The sequence below is a fragment of the Miniopterus schreibersii genome (genome assembly GCF_964146895.1).
Source record: "Miniopterus schreibersii genome assembly, chromosome: 7".
In the NCBI taxonomy this organism is placed as follows: domain Eukaryota; kingdom Metazoa; phylum Chordata; class Mammalia; order Chiroptera; family Miniopteridae; genus Miniopterus; species Miniopterus schreibersii.
Genome location: NC_138108.1, coordinates 7,990,098 through 8,015,318, shown reverse-complemented (window position 1 = coordinate 8,015,318; position 25,221 = coordinate 7,990,098). Strand labels below are relative to the sequence as shown.

At 42.0% G+C, this 25,221-nt stretch overlaps 1 protein-coding gene across 2 annotated transcripts in view; it reads right to left on the bottom strand.

Annotated features, from left to right (window-relative positions):
• Positions 1 to 25,221, bottom strand: part of DOCK10 (dedicator of cytokinesis 10) — a 203,411-nt gene that overhangs the window by 20,149 nt on the left and 158,041 nt on the right. Inside the window, exons 27-47 of one of the 2 annotated variants that reach the window (XM_081143278.1) lie at positions 23,569 to 23,640; positions 21,922 to 22,068; positions 18,493 to 18,576; positions 16,286 to 16,382; positions 15,806 to 15,850; positions 14,096 to 14,271; positions 13,852 to 13,968; positions 12,660 to 12,771; positions 11,819 to 11,940; positions 11,615 to 11,729; positions 11,459 to 11,525; positions 11,192 to 11,239; positions 10,554 to 10,655; positions 8,479 to 8,603; positions 7,085 to 7,197; positions 5,372 to 5,509; positions 4,536 to 4,718; positions 3,897 to 4,007; positions 2,661 to 2,876; positions 1,117 to 1,174; positions 709 to 807 (exon numbers count right to left, since the gene is read on the bottom strand). In XM_081143278.1, the coding sequence (XP_080999404.1) occupies positions 709 to 807; positions 1,117 to 1,174; positions 2,661 to 2,876; positions 3,897 to 4,007; positions 4,536 to 4,718; positions 5,372 to 5,509; positions 7,085 to 7,197; positions 8,479 to 8,603; positions 10,554 to 10,655; positions 11,192 to 11,239; positions 11,459 to 11,525; positions 11,615 to 11,729; positions 11,819 to 11,940; positions 12,660 to 12,771; positions 13,852 to 13,968; positions 14,096 to 14,271; positions 15,806 to 15,850; positions 16,286 to 16,382; positions 18,493 to 18,576; positions 21,922 to 22,068; positions 23,569 to 23,640 (2,347 nt within the window). The remainder of the gene's footprint in view (positions 1 to 708; positions 808 to 1,116; positions 1,175 to 2,660; positions 2,877 to 3,896; positions 4,008 to 4,535; positions 4,719 to 5,371; positions 5,510 to 7,084; positions 7,198 to 8,478; positions 8,604 to 10,553; positions 10,656 to 11,191; positions 11,240 to 11,458; positions 11,526 to 11,614; positions 11,730 to 11,818; positions 11,941 to 12,659; positions 12,772 to 13,851; positions 13,969 to 14,095; positions 14,272 to 15,805; positions 15,851 to 16,285; positions 16,383 to 18,492; positions 18,577 to 21,921; positions 22,069 to 23,568; positions 23,641 to 25,221) is intronic. The other variant, XM_081143279.1, reaches the window with a different exon arrangement.

Genomic DNA, 25,221 nt, shown 5'->3' with positions numbered 1-25,221 from the left:
CAATATTGTAAGTTACTGTATGTTATAAATTGTCAGAATTAGTTTATGCTTTTTTAAAAAAGGAAACGGAACATGCCAATTATAAGTATAATCCTGTATATGCACCATATTTATATGTTTTCATTTCTGCATCCCTTTTTTGGATCAGTTTTGCTCCATTTCAAAATGAAAATGGATTTCCCTTGCAATTTTAAACAATTCGTCACTTTCAGAATACAATCCCAAAGGCAGACCAGCAGACGAATTGGTAGCAAAATACGGCCATAACTCATAATAACGCAGGATAAGGTGCTGTTCTATTTGCTGCAAACTTCTCAGTAACGTCAACTTCATAAATTTTGGTGGGGTAGGGTTTCTGAACACTAGGAATCGGGGTTTTGCAGCGAGAGTTATGCAGATCTGACATAGCTTTTGCTTGCAGGGATACGTTTAAGTGTTTGGCTGGCCTGGCCGGCCGTGGCTCAGCGGTTGAGGGTCGACCTGGGATCCAGGCGATCGGGGTTGGATTCCCGGTCAGGGCACAGGCCCGGGTTGCGGGCTCGATCACTGACTCTCTCATCATTGATGTTTCTCTCTCTCTCTCCCTCTCCTTTCCTCTCTCTGAAATCAATAAAGATATATTAAAAAAAAAAAAAGAGTTTGGCTGAAGCGTCCTCTGAGCTAATGTCCTCTGAGCTGCCGAGGGGGCAGAGCTGTTAGGCCACTCACTTCCTCCACCGGGACTGGTTAGTAATGGGCCGCTGTCGCAGGGGTGGGCGTCCTCCGCGAGCAGGGGCCGTGTGCAAGTCTTTTCCGCTTTCCAGTAACCTACGGTGGTGCGAGACGAGGTTAGACAACGCTACACGTTAGTGTTCACTCACGCCCCCAAGCACACGTCGCTACCCGGGACGCGCTCTCGCCTGAACTCGGAGCTGACCCGCTAGCCCTGGGCACAGAGTACACGCGGCGATGGCCGAAAGGGAGTTAAAACTGCACAGTACAACGTGATTAGAAGTATCCGTGAAAATGAACGTCGCTTAACAAAGCATAACCCAAACGAATACGATCTCAAGCGAGCGGGTGAGCTGTAAGTTGGCGCAGCAGCTGGGTTTCTGGAAGCTTCCCGGGCCACCTCACCCTTCCTCTTCAGGTACTCGGCCATGAGGGCGGCGATGTGGATGTAGCACATGGCGGCCTGCGGGGGCAGAAACAGCGCCCGGGGGCGCGCGCATTTCACCACGGGGCTCATCGGGCCCGTCTCACGTCAGGACGGAATTAAAAATCAAAATCAAGCAGATTTCCAAACAATTCACAACCAAGAATAAAAGGCACATGTGGGGCCTGTCTGGGTGGTGTGGCCCGATGCAGCCGGGGTGGGCGAGCGAGCCGGCCTGAAGAATCCCCCCGTGGAATGACCTTCCTGCCGTGACACCTTCGTGTCCCTCTCTCAGTGGGACGGGAGGGGAAAGCAGGTTTGCAGCTGTTCATAAGGAAACTGACACGCGGGTTATGATCACAAGAGCTGAATAAACTGTTTTACACACTCACAACTGTAAACCTACCTTTGCCCGTGTACTTAAACCCACAGTTCTCTTTTCTTGTGAAAACTATAAACTACAGCGTCGCCGTCTAAGCTGGAAATGGCGAAAGCTGCCTTCTTACTTTGTCTACCTCCAGGAATGGTCCTCACTCGAATATCTGTTGCCTTTAAAATGGGCACCTCACACAGTGGCCCTTGGTTCAACAGTGTGACCTTATGTGCCACGTGTGCTCCCCTCAACCAGATGACATGGGCAACATTTTATTGTTCTCGAACATCTCCTTAAGTCCTTGAACACTGCTGGACACATACCAGAGTCCAAATGACTTCCGCTTTTCTCTTTGAAGTTTTATGGAGGAATTTTTCCATTTTTAGGCCAGTCCAAGGGCAACGGAGTTTCACAAACTTGTCTTCACCAAATGGCCACCAAGCGAGGCTCTGTGTCCATGCAGAGGCCCTCACAAGTGTGAGAGGTGCTTTAGGACAGCCCTAGACAAACTAATCTCTTCCCAATGGGGGCCTATTTCTGGAAACAAGGCAGAACTTCCCCATTTGGTGTCCAGAAGCCATTGGGGTGCTGTGAACTGCTGCTTATAATCCACCCAGCATTTAAACTGACGTCGGAAGGTCAGCTATTGATTCATAATCTGCACACAGTGGACTCTCTTCACTCACGTGTCTCTCAGGAGCGCTAATTTTTCCATCAGCAGTTCACACTAGCAGCAAATGAGGACAGATTACCCTACCCTGAGTTTGCTCACCATGGTGGCGGGCTTCCCCATCCCACTCCAATTACAGGGAAGAAATTTTAAAACAGATCATTAGCCTATATAACTTTTAATTTCCAGACACCCTTACAGCCATCCCCCTTAGCCTCAGGTGTGTAGAATTCAGCTCTGCATTGCCTGGCCCACAATTACAGTTGTCCCCTACAGACTCTGGCCTTTATTTGATTTCATTTATGTGGAGTCAGGCATCCTTGATTCCTACGTGCAAATTTAATGCACGTAACATATAATTAGTGCCATATCTAGATTAGTGGAAACATATGATAACTTCTATATTCCTGTTGTAAATGAAAAGCCAGGTGCCCTGGTACAAAGGACAACGCCGATGGAGAATGGCGGCCTTTGCCACTCACCTCGGACAAGTCTCCGTTTCTCGCGTGGATCTTGGCCATGCTTTCCAGCCAGGTCCTCCGCAGCTCAGGGGTGCTCGCATAGGAGTTTGCCAGGCTGTACTGGAGATCCACCAGCATCTCGGGGTCCTTCTCGTGCTCCTTCATCTGAGCCGTGGCCATCAAAACAGTCCTTATACGCTTAGTCAGGTCTTTCACCTCTGCTGGGAAATTGCTGTTCTTTGGAAAAGAGAAAACCTGAGTCATGACCTGCTTAGAATTCACATGTGAGGCGATTCACTGCATCACAGTTTGGTGCATCCTATATATTGCTCCTAAATATGTACTTCTTTATGTATGCATCCTATGTGTTGTTATTGTGGTTACGCACATCTGAAGATAAGAATTGTAGTGGCTCCATTCTTTGGTCTTCTAGCCCACCTTCTTCTAGTAATTCCACCCTGATTGTCCTTGGAGATGCTCTCCTCTCTGGCTGGTGTCCATGTGATTTGAATGGGCCCACCTCATCCCCAGGCACCAGCGGGAGCACATGAGACTGGCCTGGCCAATCATATTGTTTGATCCACACACCACAGTGATTATTGGTTTAGGGACGGGCATATGACACAAGGTTGGATGGGGAAATCCAGTTCTGGGACTTCAAGTTGCCCTGTGGGACTAGGTGCTTTTTCCACTCAAGGAATACTATCAGTGTGCTCAGAATTATTGAGAGAGTAAACTCAAGGGGAGAGCCCACTGGCAAATGGAATAAAAAAAGAGGAAAGTTGAACCGAGAGGTAGAGAGATGGGAGAAAATAGAGGCAGTAGGGGGAGGGCATCTGAGAACATTATTTTGATCCCTGGGTTTAGCCATGCTTGAAGCCAGGCTCTACCCCGGGACTTCTCAGTATGCAGACTATAGGAGAAGTCTTTGGAAAGTTCTAAAAAAATAGATAAGATACATTGGGCCAAGAATGGAATTATGAGATCATCACTAGATCTCTGGACATTTGTGGTAATTTTCTTGTTACACCCATTCAACCACACATCTTGGAAATTCCACTTAACAGAGTCTGTGTATTCTGAAAGTGTACGAGCTGATTATCAGTTTAAACAAACAAACAAACAATGCAAGTACTCAAATTCTCAATAAACAAAATACCGAGTGTGTTTTTTTTTAATGATTTAGATATCTCAGAAAGATAATGCAGTTTAGTTTATTCCTAACTATTTAAAAAAAGTCCACAAAGCGTTTCTTACTTTCATTTGTTTGTCTCCATTAGCAAAATTATTCGTGATTGCGAGGGAGTGTTGAAACCGAGAGCCTCCAATCCCAGCATCCGCTATTAACTGACTCACGGCCTTGATGAGCTGAAAGAGAGAAATGAAAGCTCAAAAGTAAGGAACTGAGCCATAGGAGTTACAGGGAAATCCACTGGGCCAGGTGAATGCACCATTGCTTGCTCCAAGTAGGCCCAATGCATGACATCTTTATGTGTTAAATCTTTAGAGGGCCATGCAATCCTGGGCTTTTCTCATAAACTTAAACGTGTAAGGAAGGTTGCGAGAATCTTAGGATGCCTTGAAGAAAGAAGCGCGTGCACTTAGAATCTGGTGGGATTTGGCACCCTGGCGACAGCCCCAGTTTCCCGACCTGTGTTTTCTGCACGATTCTATTCCTGGGCAGAAGAAAGGAAAAGGCCAGGGGAAGCTATGGGCTTTTCTGGTTTCTGCCCAGCTGCCTCTGCCTGGGGACCAGCACCGAGTGTGACAGGTGCCTTTATGGGCGGAGTCCGGAGGAGAAGCTGGTGCCTGGTTGCCCCAAGGACACCGGGCTTCCATCAAGGCTGAGGCAGAGGCGTGGCACTGAGGACATTAATGAGAACTGGCTGCACTTACTTGTAAGTGGGATCGGACAATCGACTTCTGCTTGTTGAATTCAAAATTCTTCCTCATGAAAAAGTACAGAAGTGCTGAGGCTTCCATCTGAGTTGACCGTGACCTGTGGTTACAGCACTTCAGGACCTCATAGCAGAAGGACCCGCACAGGTCGGCAGGCCCTTGAAAGAAGGCCGAAGGGAACTGTGGAGACGGAGACCCGGGTGAGGCCGGCCCGTCCCTCCACTGCTCTGTCCACCTCACGCTGAAACCCTGCTTTCTTTCCTTCTAACCAAGTCTTTTTCTTGTGTTTGCAAGCGAAGAAGATATACTTTTATCTGTTCCAGTCTGCGCTAGTATTTCTCTTTTTTGCTTCTAGAAATAATCATTATGTTGTAAGTATCCTCACATAGATAACTAATGATAACCCAAAACTGCTGAGTGAGAGCTTTGAAATGGCTTCTGTACTCCCAACGCTGCGAACCCCAGGGGCCCTCAGGGGTCACAGCTGTAGCTGCTTCGACGTGGATCCTTTGACTTGGCAGGAATGTATACAAGCAGCCCACGGTGTCCCTTGTACCCAGCTCTGCCACAGACACTGAGAACTCAAAGAACTGGTGGCCAGATGTTAACTTTACTCCCTTTTGATATCCAAGCAGATGGGCTGTCAAGGCCGTGAGCTTATCTTGAGACTGCGAATCAAAGGGTTTAATAAAACCAAATAAATAGTCTAATAAAACCAAATGAAGCAAAGTAAAAAGAAAGCACACCATCCTTCCATACCAAGCCATGTAAGGACGAACAGGCATTTCTGGTCATCCTGCCTGAGCTTCCACGGGAAGCCGGAGCACGCTTACCTTGCATACAAACAGTCTCAGGGAGGCAAACACGTGCTTCAGAGCTGTGGCCGACTGGTTGACTTGGAAGAAGAGCATGTAGGTATCGAAGACTCTTTTCATCAATGAATTCTGACATTCTGATTGTTGGAGTTGTCTCTGGAAATTTAATACAGAAATTATTCAGGATGAGGGGGAGGACACCTGTGTTCTTTCAAAAGATATTTCTGGTGAAGTTACACGGTGGTAGGCACAGCTCTGGGTGCTGGGCATAAAGTGCTGAATTAGAGGAGAAAGTCTACGTTCCCAGTGACACTGACATGGCAGTGATTGAAAACAAGCACCAAATAAGAAAAGAATAGAAGAATGATACATTATGATAGAAGGAAATTGCTTCTGGGGTAGGATTATACTTTAGGTAGGGGGTTAGGTAAGACCTCTCTAATGGATGCACTGACATGTGAACTAAAGGACTGTGCCATGGACAGACTGTCTTGTGGGAGGGTTGTCCAAGGAGGGGGACTTGAGTACCAGGAACTTGAGTGGGAGAGGAGCTTGTGAGAGCCAGGCTGAGAGAAAAGAGCAGAGTAGCCTGAGCACAGTACGTGGGGTGGGGTCAAGAGAGGGCTAGGAGACCAGGTCACAGGCAGGCAAGTCATCACAGGCATTTGTAAAGCCTGTGTGATGTAGGAGATTTGAGTGACATTTCTGAGCAGTAAAAAATTAAATCTGGTTATTGCTTCTTCTACCACCAGCTGACGTTTCCCCTGCAGGGCTTTCTTGGCATGGAGACTTTATGAAACACATCCAACTTTTCATAGTTCAAACCTTAACATCTGTGAACCCATTAGTGCAGCTAATTTTGTAAAACACTTTATTGAGATTTAATTGACATACGATTTCTCCAGTTAGCATTTTATAAAACTTTATATAAATGGAATCATACAGTATATACTCTTCTCGTTTAGTTTCTTTCGCTGAGCATAATTGAGCTGTATTCTATCATATGGACATAACGCCATTGTTGTTTTTTAAACAACTCACTTATCGAACTACATTTAGGTTGTTTCCACTGTTTAGTTATTAAAAATAAAGCCTCAATGAATATTTATGTGCAAAGCTTTGTGTGGACAAATGCTTTCATTTCTCCTGGGTAAATTCCTAGTACTGGAATGGTGGGTCACGTGATTGATGTATGTTTAACTTTTTGTATGGACATAACTGTTTTCTGAAGTGTTTGTTCCATTTTGCATTCCCCCTATTAGTGAATGAGAGTTCTTTGCCAAAACTTGGTATGGGCAGTCTTTTTAACTTTAACCATTCTAGTAGTATGTAGTGGTATCATTTCCCCAAAGATATCCACAGGCAAAGAAGCACATGAAAAAAGCTCAACATTATTAGGCTACTGGATCTAGCTGTCAGATGTCTCTCCCTTTGAGGATGAAAAAGCAGTGTCACATTCTCACTCAGCCCATCTCGTCTGATGCCGAAGCAGGGGAAATTAGAAAGGAAGTGTTATTATTTGGCAATAGTGAAATATATACATGTGTATATCAATCGAGCAACGGTCACCTTCTGATAAAATCTGAATCTCATCTTTAGCGTGTTTTCCACTCACACTTAGGGCGAGTTATGTAAGGTTAAACAATTTCATTAGATGCATGTTCTTGACTTCACATGACTTTTCTACCTTCCGTTTTACCATGTTGCAGAAGATGTTTTGATGGCGCTCACCTGGTGAATCTGCGTGAAGAGGGACAGCAGGTCTAGAATGGTCAGGCAAACCTCCGTAGCTATGTTGGCCTCTGTGTCCACGTGGTGCACGATGTCGATCTCATTCGAGTTGCCTAAAAATACAAAGTGGAACACGCATATAAACATCTAAGACAACTCTCTGCACCCTATAAAGGACTTTCTTCTATTATAACATAGTCAGTGTTTACTGGTGTTTTGATGAATACTTTATTAAAGTGGTTTTTTAAATTTATTCAACTTCCTTCTTGGCTGAATCTTTAGACAGAGTACTTAGTGGGTTCTAAAGACTAAATGTTTGTGTCCCCCCCAATTCCTATGTTGGTGTGAATTCCAATGTGATGGCATTTGGAGGTGAGGTCATTGAGAGGTAATTAGGTCATGAGTGTGAAGCCCCATGAATGGGATTAGTGCCCTTGTAAGAAGGGACACCAGAAAGATCATCTCTCTCTCTCTCTCTCCATCATGTGAGGACACAGCAAGAGGACAGCCATCTGCACACCAGGAAGCAGGTTCTCACCAAACATGAAACCGGCTGGCACCTTGGTCTTGGATCTCCCAGCCTCCAGAATTGTGAGAAATCAATGTCATTTAAGTCACCCAGTCTATGGTACCTTGTAGCAGCTCGAACTAAGGCAGAGTGTGTGCCCTTTTCTTATGTCAGCTGTAGAGTTTCCAAAGACCAGAGCGGTCTAATTCTATTATTTCTTACATCTTTTCCATGAATTCAGTCACTGACAGATTCATGTTCCTTCCACACTTAGTCTGGGTCAAGTTTTAGGTGCCCAGGCTGTGGACAAATGCCCGGTCTCAGTGGACAGTCTGCATCAGTGGCCTCCTCAGGAAGGCATTAAACGCATTCATAGGATGAGGCATATCCCTTCGAACAGCTAACTGTGGTCCCGTGTCCGCAATCGCTGGCATTTGCCTCATACAAAACACTGGCCCCCGTTTCTTGCTCCTTCACAAGCTGAAATGTGTGCGTGGCTGGATTGACGATGTCAAGCTACTGCTTCTAGGACACCGGCCACGTTTCCCCTCCCACAGGACAGACAATAATTAACCCGACGGAGAGCGACCTGCATAAACCCCCCCCCCCCCCATAATGCCATCTTTTCCAGAGAAGCTACACCAAGCACATGATACTGAGAGTTTTGCTTTCCCCTTTGTTCCTCATAAGAGCACTACAAACTTTTAAGCACTCCATGGTGACTGCCTCCTCTGAAAACACTCCAGGCTACAGCAGGCCTGGGAAACGCGGTCTCGGGCACAGCAGCATTCTTTCTATTTCCGAGTCATTGTCATGCATGTCAGCCCTATATACAGCTACAGAAAAACTGATGAACATCTGTTCCTATGATTTCTGATTTACTTACTGGTCATGGTATTGTCTAACATCTGTAAGAGTTTGGGGTTAGAAAGTGCATTTTTGCCTCGGATTATAGGTAAAGTTTGGGATCTGGGCTGCTTATGCCCTTCATGACCGGAATTGGTGTTCATCCTGAAAATTAAAGAAAAATGGTTAAAGTAATAGGCATGTGATATCCAAATGCTCATTTAGATATTCTAGATTGAGTCGAATATATAACAGTTTTTTGAATTGAGACCTAGTATGAAAAATATTAATTAAAGGTTACATGATAAAAGGGGCTTCAAAAAATACTTTTGAAGGAATTTTATTTAAGCTAAAAAAAGGTTCAGAAAGGTAAGAGATACCAACAGATAACAGAATAATAGATACTGAATTCAAATCTGCACGAGCGAACTCACTAGTATTTCATGCACCCTGGGCTTCCATGGATGTTAAGTTGGCTCTTGGTTGGTCAGGAGGGCAGTATGGCTCAATTGTGTGCAATTACATTTAGGAGGCAAAATGTAAAAAGCAAAATCTGGTCTAAAATAACTCTGGCTTTCCTAGTTGTTTGTATTTGAAAATTCTTCATGTCTTGTCATTCCATTTGTGGCATATCCATAGGATCATGTGCCCCACACATGATCCTTGTGGGGCAGAGAGAGCTGAGGGGGCCTCTGGGCAGCTCCTTTCCCAGCGCAATGACCACGACCTGCAGTGGCTCTCATTCAATGCCCTGTTGGCACTTCCAATGGGGGATCGAGCCAGTGTTGCTGTGATAGTAGGAATACTTCCCATTCTTGACTGTCACTTAGACTGTCATTTGGCCAGGATAACAGAGCGCGTCTTTGAGGACAGAAGACCATAGGGGGTACCCTAAGGGGTCAAGCCTAAAAAAGAGGCCGCGGTTCTCTCTTTGTCATACTTCTCAAATACTCTGGATGAACCGGAGCCCAGGAGACTTCTGACTGTGGCTTTCCACAGCCTGGGGAGTCTGGGTCATTCCTGAAGCTACAAGGAATAATGGGACCTGGGACGTATGGCTTGGACCTTTGGGACTGGATTATTTCCAGGTTTTAAGTCTACTTCAGTCCTGAACTCCTGGAGGACAAGCCCTGGTTTCCAGGAGGGGAAGGCCAGAAATGGTCAGGACCTATGCAGATGGTCCTGGAAGGAGCCTGAAGTCTGGCCCACCAGACATCTACAGAACTAGTGACCTCAGGGTGATTATTGTCATTAAATGCGAAAAGTAATTGTTGACAGTCCTCTATTCTATTACCATTCTCAAAACACGACCATTACATTATTTTTTCGTTTACTTTCTCACAAAGGGACAATTTCAAGGGGTCCCCATGAAATTTTTTCCATGATTTGTTGGCTGTATACTGCTTTCATATTTCTTTCTAAAATTCTTTCTAAAACATAGACATTTGAAAATATTACATATATTCTGATAGCTTTGGGAAGAATAGGCTAGACTGGAGAAATTTTAGCCACGACTTCTAATTTAGTGGATGCAGAGGGGCTCTGGGGGAGGATTTCAGGGCAAGTGCTTCCCACAGGCTTGCTTGATGAAGGATGACTCAGGCCTACAGGCTAGTCTGTCATGAGCTTAGGGGCCCATCCTTGCCTCCTCATTGCCTTTGACCCCGTAAAAGACAATGTCAGCTCTAAGGACTCTGCTAAAACACCACAGAATCACTGAAAGTAATGGGGAGATATGCATTTTACCCTGTCACCAGGAGATTGGCAAACATTAAAAGGGGCATTTATTGGGATTATGCTTTTTCAGGTTCAATTAAATTAAGATAGTCATTAACCCTTATTCTATGCAGGGCATTGTGCTCTAGGTGCAGGTAAATAAGTCATAATCTTTGCTCTTAAGTCTTTACAAGCTAGCGTGGCAGATAGAGAATTACCTGCAACATTTCTTCAGAAAAACATAGAATTAATTGAAATCTGCATTTGGTTTGAAATACATATGTGTGTGTGTGCACGCACGCACATCCTTGTGTATCCACACCCCACAGATACATGCATATATACACATACACGCACACACACAATAGAGTTTTAAATATCAAGCGAATGTGACATTACCATTGTGACAGGAGGCCTGATGTTTGGCAGGAAGGATTCGAGCCTTTGAGAGTTCCATTGTTCTGGGTGGACTGCACGAATTTAAATGCGGCAGCAATTTTCCTGCATGAAAAACTGACGTTTTAGTCGTAGCTCAGCATTTGCAATTTATATATGAATAAATGATGGCAACTGACAAATTCACGTGCTATGAAAAGTAAAATCACATCTTCTTCTGGAAACGGGGAATTGGGGTCTTAGTGAAGCTGCTGGGGGCCTTGCTGTGGCTCAGGAGAAAAGGGCGGCAGCACAGATTAATTTTTTTATTCCAGATTAATTTTTCTTTTTAGTTTGCTTGACACATTTTCTTAGATTGGTACCTTCCAAGTTGGACCCTTCCAAAGGTAGATACAGTTGTTCAAAGGCACCTGAAGTCGTGGTTTGCTCTGAGGAATGTGCCTCTGTGCATCGCTCCCTCTCCCTCTAGCCTTAGGCTGTGGCCACAGGGCAGCCGCCAGACTTCCAATGTGAGGCCAACCTGATCACCCCATTTGCATCGTAAGGCTTCTGACATATTCGTAAGCCTAACCTGATGCATTGATATACGTCATAATTCTTTCTGACAACCCAGACTAACTACTGGAACTTAAAATTATTACCTTATTATATTGCGTTTTCCTAGGTATCTGAAATTTTGAAGACAAACGCTAGAAAGGAAAAAAAAAGTCACATTCTGATTATTTGCCCTTTTCTTTGTACAGACTGTTCATCTAAATACATTAAAAATATTAAATTTTCTTTAAATATTTTATGCATTATCATTGATAGATGATTCACCACAGGGGTACTTAAGATGCAGGAAGGTGTAACGAACTGTTTAGGAAGTTCCAGAAAAAAGGTGCTAACTAATCAGCACTACAACTTACTCCAAGATGCTGAAGAAGTCAGACACCTCTGGGCTGGGTGCCCGTTGCCAGTAGGCAATCAGAGTCTCTGAAAGGAAACACCAGGTAACATGAGAATCTTTGGAATTCAAAGGGTTATTCTTTTTACAAGTTTTCATTTTAAAGGGCTCTCTTTACCCTCTGAAATGTTCTTCATAATGTGCAGAAAGCACATAAGAAGGCTCCTGGTTTCCGCCTGATCTAGCTTGTCAAATCGAAGCGTGGAGCCTATCAAAGACAAGGGTCTTGGGATCTAGGAATCAAAGAACCAAGAAGGACTGAGTAAGAGCAGGAGCATTGTGAGTCCTAATGTGCTGAGCAAGTCTGGGAGGGAGGCCCCACCTTTTCACAGTTGTCAGTCTTCTCACTGCTCTTCTCATTGGTACTTGGGTTGGAGTCAAGGCTTGCTAAGGATGCCCTGGAGTCAGCATGGTTTACTGTAGAAATAGCTATTGATGAGAATGCTGCAAATACAAGGCACAGCACACAGACGGTAATGAGATGCATGGGCACAGACGCATGGAAAGCTCAGCGATGCACCAAAAAGACGCTGATTACTGAGCAGTGTCCTGAAAGGCTGCCTGACATAATAGAGTCTGCGACTGGCATCAGAGAAGTGCCACATTTTAAGTGTCAGTACAATGGCCATGCCAGCATCAAGGATTTAGGAAAATTTATACCATTATAAATGGAAATAAAGCAAAGCTTGTTCCTTTGATTTCTTAAAAAGCTTTTTAAAAAAAGTTTCTGTTTTAAAATGCTTTAATAACAGTTCACAAGGATACTTTTGGAGAAGAAGCTTTCAATTTTTGACAGTTTAAAAGAAATCAAGATGACATTTCCAAAACAGTTCTTAAAATACTCTTTGAAGTTGAATGGCTATTATATCTTAAAAGGCTGTATGCAATGAAAACTTAAATATTGTTTCCAGAATGAAGCAATTTGATATCATCTGAGTAAATAACTCCTTGAGCCAAGTAAAAATGAAAGCTAAGCAGAAGAAAAAGTCGCTGGATGGCATTCCAAGAAATATGTAAAAAATACTCTTTAGCTACATAAATATAATACAGTTTGCCATATAGACTATTCTTAAGGGATCATGGAGTGGGTGAAAAGCACAATGATATACAATGTAAACACGAGTGAGTGTTAAACACAAGTGTCCTCGGAAGGTCTCAAGTACCTGCTATGGAATTTAAAACATCTTTAGAAAATGATGTATCCACAGAGCTTGCATGTTTCATCGCTGACTGGCTGTGAAATCCTCCGTTGGTGCTGAGGTCATCTCTAGAGCCCTGTATCCAACGTATAGAAGTTAATGGGAATCATCCTATTTCAACATTGTAAACACACAAATGTCTCTTCACTATGCTTTCAGTGAGATGATATTTGATTTTATCTTTTATATTCCAACAAAAGTCTTCTGCAAAAGCAGGCAGTGAAAAGTAATGGAATCAAAACCATACTCTGGGTCAAAGTTTGATTTTATATATGATTTAAAAAATGTTTACAGTGTGGGGTAAACTATCTTTTAGGTATAGACTAAACGGCTGGAACAGTTATATTCATAGGTTATATTATATATCATTATTATCATGAGTTATCATATGTATGTTACTATTACTAAAAACTAGATTTTAAATATTTCTCATGTGCCAGTTTCTATGATAAGTGTTTTCTATTACACAATTTAATACTCATAAGAATCCTGTGGTGGGACTATTTTATCCAATTTTATAAATAAGAAATTAGAGGCTTAAAGAAGTTGGATAATTTACCTAATATCACATGTTACTGATACTACTGGGATTTGAGCAAGGTAAAAAAAAAAAAAAAAAAAAATCCTAAGGCACAGCGTCCAACTTCTAGATGGGAGTATCTTGTATAGTTACTGGTTTCAGCCGTGTGCTCATTCATCTGGGTTCTGAACACAGGTAACAGATCCCACGAGGGCTGTTGTACAGTCATTATGATGGTTCAGTGGAGAAAGGGTGACAAACAGGCCAATTCTGGGCTCTACAGCAACCAGGTGGTCATAAAGCTGACACAGAAAGGTGGTGGGAAAGGTGTACACTGAGGACAGGGCCATGGATCCAGCAGAGAACCCTGGTAAAGACTGGAGAGAACTGGAAAATGGTGCAGAGAATGGAGGAAATGAAAAAAAAAATGCTGGAGAGATGGGGGTGGTGGGAGGCTTCAGTGACCAATCTGGAGCTGGTGACAGTGATATGAACGTCTCAGAAACACCTTGCAAGAAGTGCTGATCAATCCTTAGTCACTCACAAGTGAGCGGAAGTGGTATTCAGGGCAAACATATAAAAAAGGCAAACTCTTTATTCAAAGACACACACATTGGAGGGAGGGTGCGGACTTACCTGGTTCGATGTGTTGATCGTGAAAGGATACAGGTCCTTCAGGTAAATCCTGGGCATGTTGTCCAGAAGCATGCCATAGAGGGGCATGTACAAACTGGCTACCTGGGCCTGCTTTCTCTAGGTGAGAGGGGAGTCAAAAGAAATGATTCATGTAAAAATCAATAGGCCCCTAGGTTTGATTACGGGTTTAATGCAGTGTGCCATTAAATGGTGTTTAGGGAAGGGAGAGAGGAGGACCACTTACTGGTTCTCTGTATCGATCATCAAATGAATGCTTAGCCATTAGGTTTTTGAGGACAGCTAGAGCTAAGTGCCTGACATCCTGGTCTTCCTGCAGAGCAAAGCCAACCTCTCGGAGCAGAATCCCGATCAAGAAGTGCTTGCGGCAGAATTCATTCGTGACCGAGTATTCGGGCATATCTTTGTGAGGCAAGTAAAGAGACCGTGTTATCGAAAATCAGATGTTCACTTTATAATCAAGACAGGTTTATCAGACAACTATCAACCCCTCCCAGTACCAGGACGATTGGGGGATAGTCTTGCCACAGAGATGAGACATACGAGAGAGGAACGCTCAGTAAGATAGGGGGATATCGTGCGAATACTAATGCAGATAATGCGTGATGTCAAATATCAAGTTCCAGGAAAGTGACATATCTACAGTGTTACAGCTGAGATGAGACAAACCTAAATCTTCTGTCTGAAGGAATCAGGAAATGTTCCACTGTAAGCGATATGCTGAAATGGGCCATTGAGGATGCTGAAGATTTGGAGGCAGTGGGGGAAGGTGAGGACATTGGAAGAAGGGACAGGGTTTCGATAGCACAGGGTTCTGAAAGCAGGGATGTGGGGAATACAGGCCTGGGGCCCAGTAAACACAGCACCCAAAAGAAGAGTGTGAGAATTAAGATTTGAGCCACACTGGGGCTAGAGGATGGGGGACTTAAGTACAGATTCCTTAGCTGGCATTTAGGTTTCTCTGCTATTTGTGCTTCTGTAGAAATCCCATTTATATTTCTGTAGGAGATAAGTCACTAAGGGCTTTGAGACCAGTGGCCCAATTAGACCCGTGCTTTATTGATTTACTAATATGGCAGGATGTAAATTAATTAGAATGCAGGGAGACATAGGGTAAGGGATATCATAAAAGAGGCTGTAGCAGTAGTGGAGAGAGGAGAGAAATGAGAGGGCCTGGGGGAGCAGGATGGAAGTAGCAGAAGTAATATCAGCAGGACAAGTTGTCTGAAGGATATGAAAGAGCAGGGAGAGAGGAAAACCACGGGAAGCTGCAAAATGTTGAGCCTGAATTACCACGAAAGGAATGTTAAAATTTCCAGTAATAGTGCATTCATTCAGAATTGTCCAACGTGCTTCCTAAGTGTAACTGTTAATAATAGGACTAGGACCCACTTATAGAACACATACTGTGTGTCAACACCAGGCTAAGCACTTTATAAGCATTATCTTAGTTAATTTTCACGACAACCGGTAAGGTAGTTTTGATTTATATAATGCACCATTGGAATATTCCAGTTATATTCCATTTACATGGTTCTAATAATATCAATCTTGAAAAAATAGCCAAAACCAAGTTGTAGTTTATTAAAAGAAGTATATAAAGCCAGTTACATTGAACAAGCATGCTATTATGTGTAGCTGGGAATTTTATGTATAATATATGCTAAGGAAATTCCAGGTACTTTGAGAAATTACAAAAAGTCAAGCATTAGAGAATAAAATATGAAATAATTCAAGTTGGGGAATTATTTCATTATCTGTGACTAGAGAAAAGTTCAGACAATATTTGCTTATTTTGACTATATGGTATTAAATATATGGCTATTTATTAGCACCTAGAAACTTGAAGTCGGTAGTATCTATACTCATCAATGGTACTGGACTATGATGTGGTCATTGACGCTTAGGTGATATCATATAACATTTCACTATTTACCTGATGCATGTAACTCTTGAGTTGATTCTGAAGGTGTCAAAGGATCTGGATTTAATATAAATAAACAACAAGTTCAGATATATCCACACTCAGATACACACTATATTCATTAACTATGTGTAATGTATACTAAAAAATTAAAATATATTGTCCTAAAATGTGAGTTGCTTCGATAAAGCTTTATTTTTCTCAAGACAAATGCCTTGTTTGTTTCATTAAAAAGAATCACCAATTTTATAATTTTGCCGTTGGCCTTCTCTTTAATGCAAAAGGAAACAGAGAAACATTGAGAATTATAGAGCTGTATTCATTACCACAGGCCAACAATTTCTTTTGCATTTTAATCTGATTATCTTGGCCTAATGCCCATTCGACAACTTCAAGCAAAACCAAGATTGAGGAAACAGGAAAACAATGAACAAACAAACAGATTAAAGTGTTCGCTTTGTAGGGGCTGAAGAAAACTCTGGGAATGATTACCTGGAATGTTTGCCGATCTTATGGGGAGGCACAGAGGGATGAAGTGCTCATGCTGACACACTTCTTGAAGAAAATCAAATTTATACTGGCATAAGGTCTGAAAAAGAGACAAGCCGGGTGACTAGTATTTACACACCAAGAAAACTAATAAAAACAAAGGTTCTGCACTGGACTCTAGCACCTAAAAAGATGCAGTTACTTTTGTGTGACCACCTGCTAATTGTTAAGTTTAAAGAATTCTGTCCCTCTGTAGGGGTAAATGCAGCCCGCCCTCCTGTGTGGGGAGATTGGTCAAGGCCTCCTCAGGCAGTCATCTCATTTGTAACCTACCTTACTGAGTCATTTCCCCCCCTCTTCTTTAAGCTTATATCATAACATGTTTATTTTGCGAAAAATAGTACCTCACCAAATGCACACAGCTCTACAACCACACTCACACCCTAGAACAGATCACTACAGTCAACTCCTACGACCCACGGAGCTAAGGAAGACAATAAAAAGGGAAAGTGAATCTCTCTCCGGATGACGTTTGTTCTCAGGACACATTATTAATTCTACCTCTTCCCTGCTCTTGCAAACAGGTCTGTCTTTTCAATAATGTTTTGAACAGCACAGTGACAAACGGAGTCCAGACATGGTCTAAGACGACTGTCATACCTGAGCTAAGAACCACCACATAAGAGGGAATTATCAGCATGTTCATAACTATACTGTTTTCACTCTCATGTAAGGTAAGCAATCAATTTTTAAGACTCAGATCGTGTGCATTATATTTGCTAATATCAGCTAACAAAAAATATACTCCATTTGCTTGGATATTTTAGAATTATATTTTGTTGCAACTTTAGTCAATAATGTAAAATACTGCAATTTACAGATAATATTTAACTTAATCCTTTGTACATGGAGGCAAAGAAGAGCACAGTTAAATTATATGTTAATTATTCTTCATTGAGAACGTTTGGTCTTTGAAAGACTATCTAATTTAGGTCTACTGGAATTATATCTAAATGGACATTCTGCAAATTTCATGCATAATTAGAGCACTAATAAAGAACAGTTTTTCAAAAATTATTTATAGAGAGAATTGGATGCTCAAAACCAAATGATCTGTAATTATGTAACTCTCTTGATCAAAACTGCCAAAAAAAAGTAATGTTCAGGCTCCGAAGCATGACACGAGAGGCTGTAAGATGAGCATTATTTATTTTTGTCCTTTATACTTTGGTTATTATTTCCCAATATCTAGATAATTTCTCCTTCAGGGCTAACCTCCTCCCCAATAGGTGAAGGTTAATGAGTAACCATTCATGTGCCCCGTCTTTCCTCCTAAGAGGCAGGCATGTGACCCAGAGCAGGCTGACCACACTTCCTTTCTGGAATGCAGATCTTAAGCAGAATGCTATCATTTAAGAAGCAGTAAACCTTGGACAAATGCTTCCTCCTGGGCAATTCTTCTTGGGCTCTAGCTCTTTTCCAAGTCTAGTTCTCTAGCTCTTTACACTGATGCTATTTACTCCCAATATCCTTCTAGTAAATTTCCTTTTACTCAGACTGGAGTAAGCTTCTGTTGCTTGCAACCCAACCAACCTTCACTGATACAACTTTCATGGCCTGGCCCGTTAACAGGCGTATTTCTCTTTAGCATATGCCATACTGTGGCTCAGTGGTCTTCAGACTTGAGTGTGCATAAAAATCACCTGAAGTCTTGATACAACACAGACTTGAGTTCTGAGGTGATGCTATCACACTGGCCTAGGAACCATACTTTGAGAACCACTCCTCTCTAGAGCACTGTTCCCTTCCTGTCTCCCAACGTGTGGCCCCTGTTTAGGTGGGGTGACCAATTGTCCATTTTGCCCAAGACTGAAGAATCTCCAGGGAGTGGGACTAAAAGCAACACAGTCCTGAGCAAAGTGTTCTGTAAAGACTGCAGCTGAAAGGCACCCCTCCTTCACCCCCACAGGACATAGAAGAGAAATGTAAACGCTTTCACTCCACTCTCCTTTGCTCCCCATTAAGGAAGGACTTGGGAGACTTACTCAGCAGATGAGCCATTTAAAAGACTGCCTCTCGTTGGTACAGACATGATTTTTTTGATGCAGAGAATGGAAAGTTGATGTTTTAGGCAGACATGGACAGAGACCACTTTACTTATTTATAACGCCGTAGCTGAGAGAGCAGTCACGCCCGCACTTGGGCCTTACCTTGAGTTCACCGGAGGAGAACATGCTGATGTAGTTGTTAACGATCTTGAACACGAAGCCCCGGTCCATAAAGGTAAAGCAACGCTGGAAAGACACAATTTCAAAGTCAGACATTTCTACTCTAAGGATCATTAAAGATTTTGGAAAAGATAATGAAACGTATTGGAATAAAATAACATTTAATTAAATGTGTTGTATCGTAAGTGTTTTAAAAATCTCTACATTATGTTTAAGCCTTTGTCCACACATGACAACTAGTTAAAAATGTTAGATGTAGTACACACATCAGAAAGTTACAGACCCATATTAATCAATTTTATACAACAGCACTTGGAGTTTTGCAATGAAATAGTCGAGCCTTTTCCCTTTAATATGGAAAATTTTAGCATTTACTTGTCTGTTTTTTAAACAGTTAGTTACATTTTATTATTGTTTCTTTAGCAATTTCATTCCTGCTGTCCAGCTCTGGGAAGGAACGGGGGTGGCAGAGATGGGTCAGGAAAACCTAAAATCTCACTGGCCTCCTTCAGCAGAGCGGCTTTGCTTTCGGCTGAGGCCGCTTGAATTCGAAGAGCGAAGGGGAGAGAGCCGAGGCTTCTCTCGGGCAGCTGCCCACTGTGTCCTGTGTTGTCAAACCCTCTTAACTGTGATGAGCGTGTTAAACAGCAGCTAGGCTGGCAGGAGACGGGCAAGCATTCCAGGCTGGCACAGCACCCACTCTTTCTCCGAACACCGATGGCCCTGCAACCAGTGACCAAGCCACCGTGGCCAACGACCGCAGTGGCAAAGTACGAAGTAGGAGGCGTGGACCACACAGGCTGGGGCAAAAGAAGGTTTACAGTTGCTTGTATGGAAAAGAATACAATTATTAATAAATAATCATACAAAATAAACTGTGCTTTCCGATTCACGGCTATAAACCGACTTTTGCCCCACCCTGTATTTATGGGGGTCATCATTGTGTGTGTTTCATTCTATCCATTCACTTGTGTGTAAAACTGCTTGGGAAAGTTTCTCACTGCTGCACCACTCAGGAAGGAATGCTTCTGAATTGTCCAAAAGATCTAGGATGGTCCAGTGCAATGGTTTTGCATTTTTAGGATTTCTCCTCAATGTTACTCACAAATCTCTTTTCTCAGAAGGACTGGACATAAAATGTTGCTATATGTGGTATACGAGTGCAAAGTCTCCCAGTGAAATAGGCCTGCGCATAAACAGAGCTATTTTGTTTTTCCTTTCTCTTTTTCCCTTTTTCCTTTGGAGTTTTTAATGTATGTATTCATTCCATAATAGTATATTGCCTCATCTATAGCTTCATTTTCAATGTGAATTTAAGTTCTTTCCATGACTCCTTTCTTCTCCCAGAAGAAGAGTGGGAGAGGTGGACACCAGAGCATAATCACAGGTTCAGCAGAGTCACAAGGGGATGAGGGCCTTTAGGGTCCCCTGCACTGTGCAGGCCCCCAGCGGGTGTGTCAGATCCTTCCAGGCTCTCCGTCTGTAGGAGGAAGTCCCCACGTGGTCACCCTCGGAATATCCCCCGCATGGGGCTCTCTCCCCAGAGGACCTCTGCTGTCTCCTTCCTGCTGAGAGAGGCTTGGATCTCACCTTGCACAGAGAGGAAGACCCTCCAGTACAACTGTGAGCTCTAGAAACTTCTCAAGAAAGAGCAGGAGAAAAGGGACCTTGGGGATGTCTTTGGTGAAGATGCAAGGGCCCTTTGACTCGATGGAGAAGGGGGTGGTGATCCTGTCACCAAACCAGAGCAGGGGCAAGCACCACCTTCCAGGGGCTCCTGGGGATACTCTACAGAGCAGGCTGTGAGCTTGTGAAGGAGGCCAAACTCCAGCCCCCATAACTGGAGACGATGGTGATCTAGGAAAACCCACTTGAGGCTTCTCGAGATTGAAACATCTATATGCTGACCCTGTCACCCTGTTTCTAAGGGGCAGTGAGGAGGGAGGGGGTCACTGCTAAGGCACAAGATGAGTGGAATCAGCCTTCTTCCTGTACAGAGAACTCCTGCAGTCAGGCATCAGGTGTGTCTCTCCTGTCACGGGTCCCCTGTGTCTGGTCCTTCCCAGCATCTTCTTAACCCCAGGTGCAGAAGCTCTAGGGCCACTGCTTTTGTTTTAAAATAATTTATATTAACTTTATACAAGACTAGAAAATAATTTATAGCAGGCTTTGGCACATTCAAACCCAGGATATTTTTATATGCCCACACCAGATACACTGCTTTCTCCATTCTTGGAAACCATCTTGGCATAACTATGGTGTTGCAGTTACATTTCAAAATTTCCTCTTCTATAAAGCACTTCAAATGAACTACCAGCACAGTCATAAACTTTATTCCCGTAGGTCTTGAAATGTAGTAGAAAACTAAAGTAAGTTTTCCTCTCCTTTATTCCCTTCCCCCTGACCATCTATTTCTCTTTCTAGAAGTAAGAAAAAAAGCAAAAACGAGAGGCAAACACTGAAGAAAAAATAAATTCAAGATGAGAACAAATATAGTATATAATCTGAATTAGTGTTAAGATATTAAAAGAGAAATTAGACTGAATTAAAACTATTAAAACTCATCAAAGACAACTCAGGTTAATTTTCCATCTACCTCCATAGCCTCAGAACTGATATTATTAATATTTATTTATAAATTCTCACACTTTCCCAGTGTGTTCTGGTGTCTACCATAAAGAAACAAGATAAGCGGCTTCATCAAGTTTACAATAGTCCACAGTCGGACAAAAGAAGAAATAGAAAAAGAACATTATCTTTTTAGTTGAGCGCGATATAGATGATAAACCATGATTCTGCATTAGCTTTTATTTGACTTTGCAATTTTTTCTTCTCAATTCAATATGAATGGCTATAAACCAAAGAAATATAACTAATTTCCATACATATCTGGTGTAGTCAGTCGTGGCTCAATACTTTAAGTGCTAATTTTCCTCTTACATAATTAGTGCATAATATTTTTATCAAGTGAAAAAAGAGCTTGGAGGTAATATAACAAAAATGCTAAATTTCCCCCAAGTTCCCCTAAAGTGGCTATTTGACATCCAAGTTACAACTACAGTCAATCCAGACATCGTTTCAAGGGCAGAAAAGCCTGAGTAATAATATTGCCTCAGTGTAGCTTCTCCTTCAAAAATTTTATTTTTTTCTTCAAAAATATTTAAAAGTACTATGATTTGACCACACTCAAATGGATAGTCTTACCTAACCTTGGTCTCTGATCTGAGACTCCGACTTGGGAAAAATAACACCTAAAAGGTATTTCAAGCAAGAAAGATAGATAAAGGTGTCCATGGAACAGTGGTAGATGTGACTGCTCATCTTAAATGAAGGCCCAAATCGATTAGCATGGAGAATATCTCGCGTCCCTTAGCTTGGGGCCTGAAGGGAACTGTGACCTCGTGATTGTACCTTGAGAAACCTGGCGATGCTGTGGTTGGCCCTTCTTGTTTCTTCAAGGGCATCTTTGTATTTCCAAATCATGTGATCAGCTAGGACCATGACAAGGTTGTCCAATTCATTTTGGTAAGATTCAGGAAATCTTTGAGCCCTAGGAAGCTAAGAAAAGAATGGACCGTTTCTTTATAATGTGGCATGTGAAATATGAAGCCTGAAAAAAGAAACTGGAAGACTTACTTCATTTTACATATTGTGAAATAAAGAGTCCTTTTGAAAACTTGAATGCGATAATAAAATAGAAGCCCCTTTAATATCAAGGTCATGATTTCCATCATTTTCATTTAATATTTCCTTCTATTTTGGCCAATAAAATTTTCATGTTTTCATTAAAAAAGTAAATCATAACATATATTAATTGAAAACTATTAAAGCAATGTAACATTTTCTAGGGCTCCTCACATCTTCTTTTATTTCAATTACAGTTGACATAAAATACTATATTAGTTTCAGGTGTACAGTGTAGTGGTTAGACATTCATATAAATTATGAGGTGATCCCCCCAATAAGTCTAGTACTCTGGTATCATACATAGTCATTATATTATTGACTATATTACCTCTCACATCTTAATTCCCCTCCATTCCTTTTTAGGAAGTAAAAGCTGTTAATGGTTTAATAAATATTATTCTAGATTTTCCTTGACACATAGTTCTCAATTTAGTTAAAAATCAATTACTTTCATTTTTTAAAACTAGAAATCCCTCAATAATCAATATAAGAAATCAATGAGTGAATAACTGAATGAGTACAAATACAGGCTTGAAATGTCCTCTCATAAGTAGTAAGTTATAGCTAATCTTTTTAAAAATTTTATTTCAGCTATACTGAGGTATAACTGACATAAAAAATTGTAAGATATTTAAAGTGTAGATCAGGATATTTTGAAACATATGCACAGTGTGAAAGAATTCCCCTCATCTAGTTAATTAACACATCTGTCACCTTATTTATTTATAAGAACATTTAAGTTATTTTCTTAGCCACCTTCATCATCAGCTCTAATCGCCATGTATTTTATGTTAGGCTCTCAGACCTTACTCAAAGCGTCTTAACTGCATGGTCTCAGCATTTGCCACAAGGGGTGCCAGTGGGACTTGAGTTGAGATTTTTGCCACAAAATGCAAAATGGCTTGGCTGTGAGATTACATGTGATACATCCAGTAAAACCCCATGGGTCCCTAAAGACCACCCTTAGGCCCAAGAACCCACTCCCACTGCCTGAACTCCTGCACATGAGGGGAATGTTCTAGGCAGCCAAGGTTTCCCATCCCAGTCTCTACACAGCCCTTTTGCGTGAGATACGTAAGACTCATTCGTCTTGACAAGTTGGCTTTAACATTAAACTCACATTTCCACTAAAGATAGAAACACAAAAATCACTGTTAGACTGAGCCATAGTTTTCTACAATTCTGAGCACCCAGCCTTGTAGGGCGCAGAAATAAAAACCCCAGAGGATAATGCGACCCCCAGTCACTTCTCCCACTTAAAAAGCAATGAGCACATATTGCCAAGATTTACTAAATAAATGCAAATGGAACTAGTGACAGCATGCTCTTTAGCATAATTATTGGGTAGCGCTTTATTACCTATGATCTTACCTGAATTTTATTTGTGTCAATCAAGTGCTGTGCCATTGATTTCAGGATAATTGCAAAGAAGAACCAGGAATGCTGTTAGGAAAAGAAAAGGCAGTAAAAAATTTGTTCTCCTAGGTTAAATAATGACAATTTTATTCTTTACAACTTGTAATATTATAAAATCTTTATCTTTTTAAAATTGATTTTAGGGAGTGGAAGGAAGAGGGAAAGAGAGATGGAAACATCATGACGAGAGAGTCATTGATCGGCTGCCTCCTGCATGCCCCCCAATGGGGATCGAGCCCACAGCCCGGGCATGTGCCCTGACGGGAATCGAACTGTGACCTCCTGGTTCACGGGTCAACGCTCAAACACTGAGCCACGCCAGCCAGGCATGAAATCTTTATTTTAAAATGTATTTTTTGAAAGTAAATGCATCAGAGCAACAGTATGGTCTCCATTGTGTTAGGATGACCTTTATCAAAGTCCTAAGAGTAAAAGTAAATGGCAGACATTGCAGTTTCTCTGTCACCTTGAAGAATATTTAAAACAAGATACCAGTTTACGTGGCATGGCTAATTAAAGAGTAGTCTTATGAAATATTTATTCATGGGGTTCTATTTGTTTCACTTATCTAAACAAAACTAAAAACTTCCTATATTAAAATATATCCTAGCAGGCCCACCCCTAGCATTTCCAGGGCTAGAGGCAAGATTGAAAATGGAAGCCAGATGTCCAAATATCTAAAAGTTTGAAGTCATGCTAAACAAAGTTTGATCATCCTACCTTGACAAATACACTCCGTAACAACTTGGAATGTGGTACCAGAATGTGAGGACCTGGGGAGAAAAGAACCCTGGCCTATCCCCTCTTGTCACCCAAGTCTCTGTCTTGCATGTGACTTGGTACACGTGTGACTGTCCAGCCTGCACTTCCAAGTGTTGTCTACAAACTGGTCCCTCTTCCATGGCAAACTGCTCCCCCCTTGGTTCTGGGGTTGTACTCAGACATAAAGATTTTCCCTGTGAAGGGTAAGCTCAGGAGTGAGGCTAAGTAGGCCCTGGAGGAAGCCCATGAGTCATCCTTCAGGGTCATCCAGGCACGTTGCTGCCTTAGGGCTTTATACAGGTCTCCCCTCTACATTTAATGTTCTTCTCTAAGCATCCACATAAGCGCCCTCACCTCCTTTATATTTTTTTTTGCTCAGGTTCTACCTTCTCTGTGAGCTCTATCCTGACCATTCTTTTCAAAACTGCAAACGTCACCCTGCACCCCAGTGCTCCCAACTCCTCTGACCTGCTTGGCATTTTCTTTTCTTGTACTACTGCTCAGTTTCTAACATACAATTAATTAACTTTGTTATTGTGTCTGTAGTTTATTGTTTTTATTTCCCAGTAGAATGTAAACTCCCCAAGGGCTGGGAACTTTTATTCTTTGGTGCATGTCAAGTGCTAAGGATGGTGCCTGCCACATGGGAGGCACTAAAAACATGGTCATTGAATGAACTAAATAAATCTCTCATAAGAGCAATTTAAACAAATTGCTTGAATCAGAACAATTTGATTTTAGTGAACTCATGTTGATTCTCATTGATCCTGCCTTGTCTTCCTAGCTACTTACTAATCAGTTATCCATCTGTCAAGTCATGATAGATAATTAATTAAGCTGGGGACT